Source organism: Hyaena hyaena, unplaced genomic scaffold (assembly GCF_003009895.1).
Source record: "Hyaena hyaena isolate Hyena2069 unplaced genomic scaffold, ASM300989v1 scaffold_4, whole genome shotgun sequence".
NCBI lineage: Eukaryota > Metazoa > Chordata > Mammalia > Carnivora > Hyaenidae > Hyaena > Hyaena hyaena.
Window position 1 is genome coordinate 8,548,173 of NW_024080636.1, and position 11,547 is coordinate 8,559,719.

General features: G+C 62.0%; 1 protein-coding gene across 7 annotated transcripts in view; it reads right to left on the reverse strand.

The window, feature by feature from the left end:
• The window catches only part of BRD1 (bromodomain containing 1), a 42,284-nt gene extending 31,165 nt beyond the window's left edge, over window positions 1–11,119 (reverse strand). For 4 of the 7 annotated variants that reach the window (XM_039235133.1, XM_039235108.1, XM_039235122.1 and 1 more), the window contains exons 1-2: window positions 10,998–11,113; window positions 6,437–7,817 (exon numbers count right to left, since the gene is read on the reverse strand). In XM_039235133.1, coding sequence (XP_039091064.1) covers window positions 6,437–7,803 — 1,367 coding nt within the window. In that variant the 5' untranslated portion in view covers window positions 7,804–7,817; window positions 10,998–11,113. Of the gene's footprint in view, window positions 1–6,436; window positions 7,818–10,997 lie in introns of all 7 variants that reach the window. The other 3 variants (XM_039235088.1, XM_039235082.1, XR_005528896.1) reach the window with 2 other exon arrangements.
• Between the last annotated feature and the right edge of the window lie 428 nt (window positions 11,120–11,547).

Sequence of the window (11,547 nt, forward strand, 5' to 3'; positions counted from 1 at the left end):
ACAGCGCGTCCCGGTCAGGCAGGACGGCCAGGAGCAGACGCGTGTGCGCGAGTGCACACACACCAGAATAAGGACTGGAGGAAGCCACCCCGATTCAGTGAGCGGCTGCAGTGAGCGGTGGAAGTGGAAGGGCGCAACAGGGACTTGGGAGTGTTCTTTAATGTTGTTCTTTTTTAAAAAAATGCTGCATTTGGGGCGCCTGGGTGGCTTAGTCGGTTAAGCGTCCGACTTTCGCTTAGGTCATGATCTCACGGTTCGTGGGTTCGAGCCCCGCGTCGGGCTCTGTGCTGACTGCCAGCTCGGAGCCTGGAGCCTGTTTCAGTCTGTAACTCCCTCTCTCTGACCCTCCCCTGCTCACGCTGTCTCTCTCTCTCTCTCTCCTAGAAATAAAAAAAAATTAAAAAAAAAATGCTGCATTTGATAAACACGTGTGTTGGTCTAAGGTTTGTTTTTTTTAACGTTTATTTCTTTTTGAGAGAGAGAGAGAGAGAGAGAGAGAGAGAGAGAGAGAGAGAAGAGAAACAGAGCGCAAGTGGAGGAGGAGCAGAGGGAGAGGGAGACACAGAATCCGAAGCAGCTCCAGGCTGAGCTGTCAGCACAGAGCCCGACGCAGGGCTTGAACTCACGAACTGCAAGATCGTGACCTGAGCTGAAGCCAGACGCTTAACTGACTGAGCCAACCAGGCGCCCCTCTAATTTGGTTTTAAAACTTTTCATATGGGGCACCTGGGTGGCTCAGTCCGTTGAGTGCCGACATCGGTTCAGGTCATGACCTCGCAGTTCGTGAGTTCGAGCCCCGCGTCGGGCTCTGGAGCTGCTTCAGATTCTGTGTCTTCTTCTCTCTCTGCTCCTCCTCCACTTGTGCTCTCTCTCAAAAAGAAATAAACTTTAATAAAAAAAAAAAGGAAAAAAAAAGCCTTTTCATATGAAAACAACGGGAAACAGAAAAAACGCAATTAAAAAGTTATTTCCCCTCCACACGGCACATACTCACTGGAAGACCCCATCCAGGAAGAGCAGGATTTCAGACCCCACCCTCCCGAAGAAGGCGGCCTGGAGGCCTTACAAGAGGCACAGCTCACTTTTGGAACAGCTCAGAGATCAGATGGAGGTCAAGGTGGTAAGAATTAAATCCAACCCCTCTGACCTGAAAAGGCCAGAATCTGCCTCAGGAGGGAGGTGGTTCTGCACCACGGGGCCCCCAGGAGAAACTTCTGCCCAGTTCGACACGGGTCAGGACCCCCCTCAGGACTCCAATCGCAAAGCCCAGAGCGTCTGGCGCGTGCGTGTCACCCAAGGTCACGGCGAGAGGGCCGCCCGCAGCTAACTAACCGAGAGCCAAGTTCCCCGAGGTCTGGTTCACAGTGACAGCCGGCTGGGCCAACAGACGCTCACCTCCCACCCATCTGCAGGAGGGGGAAGGAACCCGCTGAGAAGCAGCCGGGGGGCTGAGGGGCTCGCCGCTTCCAGGCCTCCTGGGGAACAGAACCCCGGCAGGCAGAGACCTGGGGCAGAGACCTGCTGCACCGGCTCCAAGCGTCTCCCAGACCTCAGGCCGGAAGCCGCGAGAACACAAAGCAGAAATCATCCCCTGGAGGCACCAGCAACACCTTAGTCACTGAGAAGCAGAGGATGTCACTACCTCCGGCGCGGGGGGGGGGGGGGGGGGGGGGACACGGCACCTCCGTGGACACCAGACCAACCCAGAACTCTGCACGCTCGCTCTACTAAGGGGGAAAGAGCTGTCTTCTCCCAAAACAGCCGGTCTGAGAACACTCAGAGCAGCTCTGGAAGCATCCAGATCACAGCCGGCTAGCCTGACCGGGACAGGCCCTGAAAGGCAGGCAGGGAGGGACAGCGCGCCTCACCGCGTGCTCACCAGGGGCCACCCTGTCCCAGGAAACGCGCACGGACACGCGGGCTCACTCTGTGTGCAGGGCGGACTCTAGGATTTGCGTGTCTCTCTCTCCTTTTTGTAGTGTTTTATAAATTTAGACTTATTTCCAAACAAAAAACTGAAATGACGACCCCGGACCCAATTCGGTCTCCACGTGTGCCTGGGGAGAGCACTCGGCCCTGAAGCGCCACCAGCAGTCCAGACCCGTCTACCCGCTGCGGTGGGCGGGTATGGACGGAGTGCGCACCACTCACACCCAGGCTGGGGCAGTGGTGACGCCGTGTGGCATCCACCCGCGGCTAGTGTTAAAGAAAACGTCTAATAAGCTGCAATCAGATTTCTGCCAAAAGTAAGCAAACACAAGGAACGTGAACAGAAATGACAAAATCTGCTACTCTGGCTGGTTCTTGTCACGGACTGTGCCCACTCGGCAAGCCTGGGGCGCTGGGGGGAGACCCCGGCCCAGAGAGACGGCAAGAGTGCAGGTGCGGAGCACAGCAGCTCCGTGCAGGGAGCAGCACTGAACGGAGCACCCAGGATGAGGGTCCGAGTGGCGGGGGCCGCACAGGCCGAGGCGTCCAGGCGCTCGAGGGACCGTGGGCCATGGCGCTGTCTCGCGAGCGCGGCCAGTGGGCTCAGCAGCCGCCTCCCGCCTCCCGGGAAGAGCGCCCTCCGCAGGCCGCGCCGCCCGGAGCTGGGGGGAAGCCGCACCCCGGGGCGGACGTACTCACAGGATGCGACAGCCGGCGCCTCCATCTAAACTCAAATCCGAAGCAAGCAGGGAAGTCCACTTCGTGAAGTCGCAGCGGGAGGAAACGAGACTTCCAAGAACACGTGGGAAGCCCCTACACCGCGGCGCTTGCTCAGAATGCCAGCTTCTGGGCGGCGGGGGGCAAATACCACCACCCTACTGTTCCACATGACATTCGATTCACAAACCTGTGGTTTGTGAGTTTTGGGTCTGGCGTTCAGTGCTTCTTTCCAGCGCAGCCGCTGCTTTAGGCACTACGCAGGCCCTTCCACCAAGGCCACCGAGGCCACCATGGCCACCAAGGCTCCGGACGCGGCAGCGGCACCGTGACCTTCCTCCAGCGCCACGTCCAGGAGGCACACCCAGCTGTGGGGTGGCCAGAGCAGGGCCTCCACCTGCCCGGAGGGCCCAAGCCACCCCGTCCCTGGCTTCCCCAATCCGCAGCCCAACAGAACTCTAAATTACAGTCACATTAACACATCACAGAAACTACAAAACTCTAGTCCAGACTTTCTACAGTTCTACCCAACAACCAGAGAGCTCCTCTGTCAAATGGCCACTAAGCACCCACTCTCCCATCTCTGTCCTCATCCGGTGTCTGAGGGCGCAGCACCCTCCGGGAAATCGGGCCCTGGACCCGATCCGCCATCCTCCTCATTAACTCAGGTAACAACCTGTCAGCTGCGAATGTGCCCTGAGCGGCGCACAACGTAAACGACCCAAGTGGCCGAGAGGACCAGGCTAATACGCACAGCGACACAGCGCACCAGCCTCTGCCCGTCAGATGCCACTCCCCCCACCCCCAACACACAGCGCGACTCCCACCAGGGAGCAACGAGAGCATTACCAGCTCTGGAGCTTTGGGGCAACTCAGCGAGCCCCCGACCCCCCACCTGCCCCCACCGTCCCAGGCCTCAACTGGTCCCCTCCCCCCACCAAGCAGCGAGGAACAGAGGAGCCAGAAAGGGAGCGGCTACTGGAGGAAAAGGCACCGCTCAGAACAGAAAAAGAGCTAGAACAGCACAGTCAACACGCTGATTTTTCTTGGAAGGGAAGGAAAAAAGGGAGGGGAGTGGGATTTCCTGCACGGCGCTAGAGCGGGGCCACCAGACCAGCCACACCTTGGGCCATGGCTGCAGGATCAGCGTAGCGGCCGGCAAGCCTGGGCCACGCCAGCACCTGCCCTGACAACCCACGGGGTGGTCCAGCCACGGGTCACCAACCGGCTGAGGGTGGCTGCAAGCTCCACCAAGGACGGTGCCGTGGCCCCAACACCGCGGCCTCCCAGCGGGTCTGGGCAGCCCAGACAGTGAGGCCCCGGACCTTTCCCAGGCACGTCTCTTACCTCTACTCCAAACCCAACCAAATTTACTCCTAAATAAGGAAAAGAAAAAACAAACACGGGCCTGACTACACCTTCAGTACATGGCTGATTAGCTGCATCCCCTGCTTTCAAAGATTTAGGTCCAAGGCAGGAGGTTGGTCAGTCAGGCCGGTCATCTGGGACCTTCAAGCGCCCGCGTTTCCCCGCTGCAAACGCTTCCTCCTGCAGGCGGCCCGGCAGCCCCCAGCGCCTCCCCGGCGTCCGGCGTCGGGGGCGGGCGGCCACACGGCGCCGCGCAGCCAACGGGCCCCGTAGACTCCTGGATTCCCGGTTTGTTTGCTCACACGGTTTCCCTTCCATTTACTGCGATGGCAGCGACACGAAAACCCGCTGGCTCTTCCACAGACGCTCTTGGTGCGAATCTCGCCCTCTGCCCACCGGCGGAAATGCCAGTGAAATGGTCTTTTTAAAAGTCGAGGTGACTGATTTGCAAGATACACCTTGGTTTTGACAATGGTTTTCTCCGGATAAAGAGAACGAGTTTTTTCAGTCACTTCTGCCTCACTTTACGAGGATTCTACAACAAGCACGCACGGCTCCACGAAATTTCACTTTGGGAACAGAGAACAGACCTCTCGTTCTTAACACAAAGGAAGCGCCTAGAATCCTGGGACAAAACAGGACGGCACTGGCCACGTGCCACTGCACCCCGCAGCCTGACCGGGGAGCTTGACGCAATCAGGACCCGCGGAAACCACATCATGAGGCTCGATCACAACGTGCTAGCACTTTCGTCACAGACACCGGGAAGCATGACACAGAAAGCTACCGTTCGTACGGGAAAGGCACCTTCCACTTGTCAGTGACTAGGACACCTGCGAGTCCGTCATACACTCAATGTGTGAAGTACACAGATTCGATCCACACGGGACTCACTTCCGAGTAACACGCGGTCCAGACAATGACAGGTACCTCACCAGGCGCCCACGGGAGCAGATCTCATCCCCTCGATGCTTCACTTCCTTGACCAGAAGCTGGTAAAGCGCCTGCGCCGACTCGCAGTGTGCCGCAGCCTCGAACCTCAAGGGGTGACTGAGGGCTCGGCGCTCCACACTCGGGCTCTGGCCTGAAATCCACTCACTCACCTCACGTTCTGAACAAACTAAGTCAGCAGCAGGAGGAGCAGAGGAGACATGCAGAGACCAAAGGGGATACAGCTGGATGGGACTGGCCCTATGACACGTGTAAGAACAAGGCAGGGCCTGACCCTACCACCACGGACCCACCACCACCACCGTGGAACCCCACCACTACCACGGACACCTCCCCCACCGCAGACCCCCACCACCACCACGGAACCCCCCAACCACCGCGGATGTCCCCCACCACCGCAAAAACCCCCGACAACCATGGACCCCCACCACCACTGTGGAACCCTCCGACCACCGCAGACCCCCGTCACCACCACAGACCCCACCACCACCACGGACCCCACCACCACCACCACACGGTTCCTCAACCACTGCAGACCCCCCCCAACACCACGGTCAACCATTGCAGATCACTCTAAGCTGGAGAGCCCTACACTGACCAGGCAATATTCAGGCCAGGCAATGTTCACACCGAGAAGGAAATGGTCAGGAAACCCAGAAATGCTGTCACAACAGGAAGGAGACCAGTGCCTCCCACCGCGAAGCTCCCGTCAGCCCCACTCTGATCTCCACCCATCTGTCTCACCCTCCTTCACTTTACAACAAATTAATTTCAAAATGCTACAAGGTTCTAGGAGCCCTTGGGTGCCTCTGTTGGTTGAGTTTTCGAGTCTTCACTTTGGCTCATGACCCGTGAAATCGAGCTGCGTTGTCAGGCTCTGCAAGGACAGTGCGGGGCCTGCTTGGGATTCTCTCTCTCTCATTCTCCCTCTCTCTTTTGAAATAATCAACAGTAAAAAAAAAATAACAACAATAAGAAGCACCTGGGTGGCTCAGTCGGTTTAACGTCCGACTTCAGCTCAGGTCACAATCTTCCAGATGGTGAGATCAAGCCCCACGTCGGTCTCTGTGCCGACACCTCAGAGCCTGGAGTCTGCTTGGGACTCTGTCTCCCTCTCTCTCTGCCCTCCCCCCTTCACGCTCCGCCTCTCTCTCAAAATTAAAAACGTTAAAAAATAACAAAATAAAGTAAAATAAAATAAAAGTTACTAGGTTCCCAAACTTGGTGAGGAGGCAGAGCGAGACCCAGCATTTTATCAAGTCAAAGGTGGCAACCGTACCCGAGCGCCCTGGGCCCTCGGCCCTAATGACCCGACCACAGCCAGCGTGGCCCCGGGCTCCCTGAGCCCCACGCTGCAGGCACCAGGAGAGCGCTCCGGAAACGGAAGACGTGGATCCTCCACCGCAGCCCCGCCGCGCCCCGCACCCCCAATTCCGGGCCCCTCCGCCACCCCACGCTGGCGCGCGCTTACCTCTGAGGAGGGATGTACGGAGCGCACACAGGCGGCAGGACCGCGCAGGGCTCACTCAGTGTCTTCTTAGCCTTCTTCGCTTTCTTCCTGACCTTGGACGTGGACCTGACCGCTTTGACGGAGCTCTCTTTTCGACAGACACCGTTTTTCATCTCGACCTCCCCGTAAATGTTCAGAGGCCTCCGCGTACAGCCCGGGGGCGTGTGGACGTCACAGTAAGCGGTCTTCCTGACGGAGAAGGTGGTGGCGCCGCCCGTGAGCTCCTTGACGGGCTCCATCTTCATGTAGAGGCCGGCCTTCTGGGCGCACGTCACGTGGAAGGCCGTGTAGCAGTTCGCCTTGTGGCACTGGATGCAGGCGCCCACGCCCTTCTGCTTACAGAGGTAGCACGTCAGCTTCCACCGGGCCGGCGGGATGTTCCTCACGCCGTCGATGGGCTCGATGAACACCGTGTTGGCAAAGCCCACCTCCGGGATCCACAGGGCGCACACCACGTGGCCCCAGCGGTCGTCGTCTGTCTTTTTGAAGGCACCTCCCTTGTTGGGGCAGAGCACGCAGTCGGCGGGCCGGGCCCGGGACTGCAGGCAGTGGCGGCACAGCCACTGGCCCTCGGGGATGTAGGGCACCCCGTAGCACTCCTGGTGCACGGCCAGGTTGCACATGTCGCAGAAGAGGATGGCGTTGCTGTTCTGGCACTCGCCGTCCATGCAGATGCAGCACACGGCGTCCTCGTCGATCAGGGACTGCTGCTCCCCCTGCTTCTGGTTCTCGCAGTACGACTCCTTCTCGAAGCGGTCCATCAGGAACTCAAACGCGCTCTGCGGCACGGCGGACACGCAGTCGCCCCTGCGCTTCTCGTTGACGATCTCCAGCCAGGCGTAGTCCTCCTCGTCCATGTCGTACTCCACCTCGTTGTCCAGCTCCTCGGCCGACTTCTCGACGAACTTGTAGTAGGCCGGGGGCCGCCGGGGCGCGGAGGGCGGGCTGTACTCCACGACGCGCACCTTGGGCTCGGGGAGCGCGCTGGCCGAAGCGAGCGCGCCGTGCGCACTGGGGAGGGCTTCATTTTTCTTTTTGACTCGGTTGTTTTTGTGGCGCTTAGTTCTGAAGCACACCGGTGGCCTCTCGCGATTCTCTTTATTGCTGTTGCACTCGCTCATTTCTTGAGCGGTGAGGTCATCTTCTAGTATGATCTCCAGGGGATCAAAAATGCTGATCCTGTGGAGGCGCCCCTCAATCTCGATCTCCACCATCCTCTGGGCCTGCGCGTAGGTCAGGGTCTCTCGCGTGGGGGAGTGCTTAGTACTGCACGGGGAGGAAGGGTGCCTCGCTGCAGCGCCGCGATGACATCGTCCTTTCCTCCTCATTTGGTACTGACTCCCTGAAACAGAGGTAAAGGCAGAGTTAGCTCCTGCAGAAGCCACGGGACGAGAAAACCACCAGACACGCTGGGGCGCGGCTAACTAGCCAGCTCATGCTACATCAGAACGAAACTCCCCGTCGATGTCTCTCTGCAGAGCCCCAGCTCGCTCACCCTGGCACTCAGGACCGTGTTTAACGACCTTCGGCAGCCCTTCCCCACCAGGCCCCTCCCGGACCAGAGGACAGGCCAGCCCAGCAGCGAGGAGGGGCCGTTGAAAGGGACCAGACCGTGTGGGCCGCTCTGTGACTCCCACCGCTCGCCGCCGAGCACCTCCCTGGACCCGGCTGCCAGGTCACCAAGATCGCACCCCGCACGAGGGAGGGGTCCCAGCCCTGCGCCCAGGGAGGCCCACACACAGGGCTGGACTCCAGCAGGCACCTAGGTGAGGACACAAGACAGGCGTGCTCAGTGGCGCCTCCGGCCCTGACCAACACTCCCCTTCACAGGCCCTTCCCCCACAGCCCCAGCGCAACACCCCTGCTGGGTGCAGGGGGTGCAGGGGGCCCAGGCAGTGGGAGCACAGAGCACAGCAGTCCCTCCTCTCCACGACGTGCCCTCCACACCCGCATGGAGACTCAGGGCGACTCAGCCACGCTGGGACCAACAAGCCCCATACTGCTCTGGTGGCAGTCTTCACCCCAGGGAGGCCCCTAGCCAGCTTCTACAGTGATCCACGCAGAAACCCCCACAGCCCAGCCCGCCTGCCCCATCCCCGGGAGCCTTCTCAGCTGCCGCCTGGACGGTGGCACCGGGCCGTGCCCTCCTCCTCTGACAGCGCGCCCAGACCAGAGGTGCCATATGCCACAGAGGGCATCTCTGCCCCTGAGACCCACACGCTGCCCATGGAGCCACCCCGGGGTGGCCAGCGGGGGCTCAGGTGCCCAAAATCTTGGCCACAGAGTTTTAGAATTTGCACCTCTCAGAGCTCCGCCATCTGACTCAGTAACAGTCTATTTTCGGTCTCCCTCAGGTGAAGACTCTGGAGTCTGGACCACCACCCGCCAAGGAAGGTGTCACCTTAGGAAACAATGCTGAGGAGCTCTGACTCCTCCCTCCAACAACTACATTTTACCAACAGGAAGCAAAATGATTTTAGGAGACTGGGTTACAAACGAACATTCCATGGTGGAGCCCCAGGCCCACTGCCAAGACCAGGAACCTGGCCCCCCAGGAACCTGACTCGCAGCCTCATGGCAGCTGGCTGATCTTCTGGAAAAGTCCTCAAAGAGCACTTCATAAGCCCCGAAAGGCAATGTCAGCAAACCCTAAGTGTACTTTTTACGACAGACTCTTCTAGACTTTGTCAAATACAAACCCGTGTCTCACACTGAAGTTTCACAGGAGCTCCCCATGAGGACAAGCCCCGAAACCACTGAGGTCGGCTGAAACCCAACTCACCTGCATGGCAGGGGTCTCCAGGTGCCCACTCGACCCCGGGCCCAGGAGTCGCCCACCAGCCAGCCCTACACCAGCAGTGCCTTCGGAAGGGGCCTGATACAGCCCCCAAGGTGTCAGCACCACAGCCTACAAGGAGGGGACCCCACCGCCCCCAGGGATGGACGACTTTGCAGGTCATTACCGGGATGGGGCAGAAGTGACAACCAGTTACTCACCAGATTAAAAGCAAACATGGAATTCTCTATGCCAAAGTACCAGGTAGCTCTGACTGTAACCCGCCTCCGAAACCCACGCTCTCCCAATGGGCCCCTCGACCCCTCGGCACAAGGACTTCACCCAACACCGCTCACGGCAGCTCCAGCGTCTGAAGATGGAACTGAGGTGGGGAAGGAGGCCAGTTAGCGGCACAGCCCGACCGACCACTCGCGGCTCCTGGCTTCCCCACACCCTCCGGCTCGGCCATGTGGCTCCACGCACACTGGGCGCTTCTGCAGCGGGACAAGCAGTCCCACCGGGAGGCGGTCAGCAAGGACAAGACACAAGTCTTCCCAGCCATGATCCGGCTGAATACACCCAGAAAGGCCGTCAACCACCAGAAAGGAAGGACACATGCTAAGGCTCAGCAAACGTTTTCAAATCAGTTCGTTTCCTGCCTGGCTGGGGACGAGTCACTTCAACTGTCCCCGCGCTGCTCCCTCCGAGGTAGGAACAGGACTGCACCGGCTCCCGCTGGTGTAGACACCGCCCGACCTCACGCGCCGGCTCGGGCTGCCACCCTGGTTCCCTGAGCCCCGTTCCACCGCCCACCCGGCAGGGGTGAAGCTTCGGGGCGATGAAAATGTTCTGGATGGGCGTGGCAGGTTCCCGGGCGGATGGACTCGTGTCAAAACTCAAGTGTGCACACAGGGGCTGTGTCTCGGCTAAATCACACCTCGGGAACTCACTGCTCCGACCAGGAGGCCCTGAGCGAGCTCGGTTCCCGGCAGGCGGGCGACAGCCTGTCCCTGCGCCGCCTGCCCAGGTCCCGCGGCCGCCCACTCCCAACGGCCAGGCCCGCGCGGCTGGCCCCGGCCTCTCTGCTAGGAAACGTTTAAAGTCCGGCCCCGCTGCAGGAAGTTTCCTGTCTTGGCAAAACAAACCGAGTGTATCTGTTACATAATGCGACCCGCTCGGGCACAATGACTCCCGGCCGCGTTTAAACGCGGTCTCTGGGGCAGACGGGCCCCCACGCGCGGCCGCTCCCCGGTCCCGATCTGCCGCCGGCACGGGGCGGCCTCCGGACCCCGGGGCCGCAGCACCCCGGCCTCAACCGCCCGGCCTCCCCGGTACCGAGGCTTCAACAGCCCGGCCTCCCCGACAACCCGGCCTCCCCGGCACCCAGGCTTCAAAGCCCGGCCTCCCCGACAACCCGGCCTCCTCAACAGCCCGACCTGAACCCCGGGGCTCCCTGGCCTCCCCGCCCAGTTTCCCCGATCTCCGCGCCCGGCCTCCCCGACACCGCGGCTCCCCGGCCTCCCCACCCGGCCTCCCCGATCTCCCCGCCACCTCGGCCTCCCTCCCCCGCCCCCCCGCCGCCCGGCCCGGCCTCCAGGCCGCCCTCAGGCCGCCCACCCGCCCGCCCGCGGACAATGCGCCGCCCGCCGCGGCCGCCAAACATGGCGTCGGCACAGGCACCCGAGAGGCCGGCGGGCGAGGCGGCGGCGGCGGCGGCGGCCCCGGGCCCGGCCCCCGCCCACTCACCTTCGGGGCCGCGGCCGCGGGAGCCGGGCGGCGGGCGCGGGGGCCGGCGCGGCCAAGGCGGCGCTAATGGCGCCCGCGGCTCCTCCGCCAACGGCCGCGCAGGCCCGGCCCGCCGCCGCTCTGGGCGCGGGCTCCTGTCGGCGGCGCCCGGCCCGGCTCGGCTCGGCGGCCGCGGGCTCGCGGGCTCTCGGGCTCTCGCGGGCGGCGGCGGGCGGCGGCGGGCGGCGGGCGGCGCGAGGCCCGGCGCGGGGGCCCGGCCGGCGGCGTTGGCGGCGGCGGCAGCGGCGGCGGCGGCGGGGCGCGGGGCGCGGACGCGGGGAGGGTCGGACGCCAGGGCCGGCTCGCTCGCTCGCTCCCCAGCGAAGCAAACAATGCGGCGAGCGCTCCGCCCGGCGCGCTGCGTGCGAGACGCGCCCCGCCCGCCGCCGCCATGACGCGCGCCGCCGGGGGGAGGGGCGGGCTGAGGGGCGCCGGCCGGGGCGGGGGGGCGGCGCGGCTGAGGGGCGCGGGGACCCTGGGCTGGGGGCTTGAGGGGGCGGCCGGACTGAGG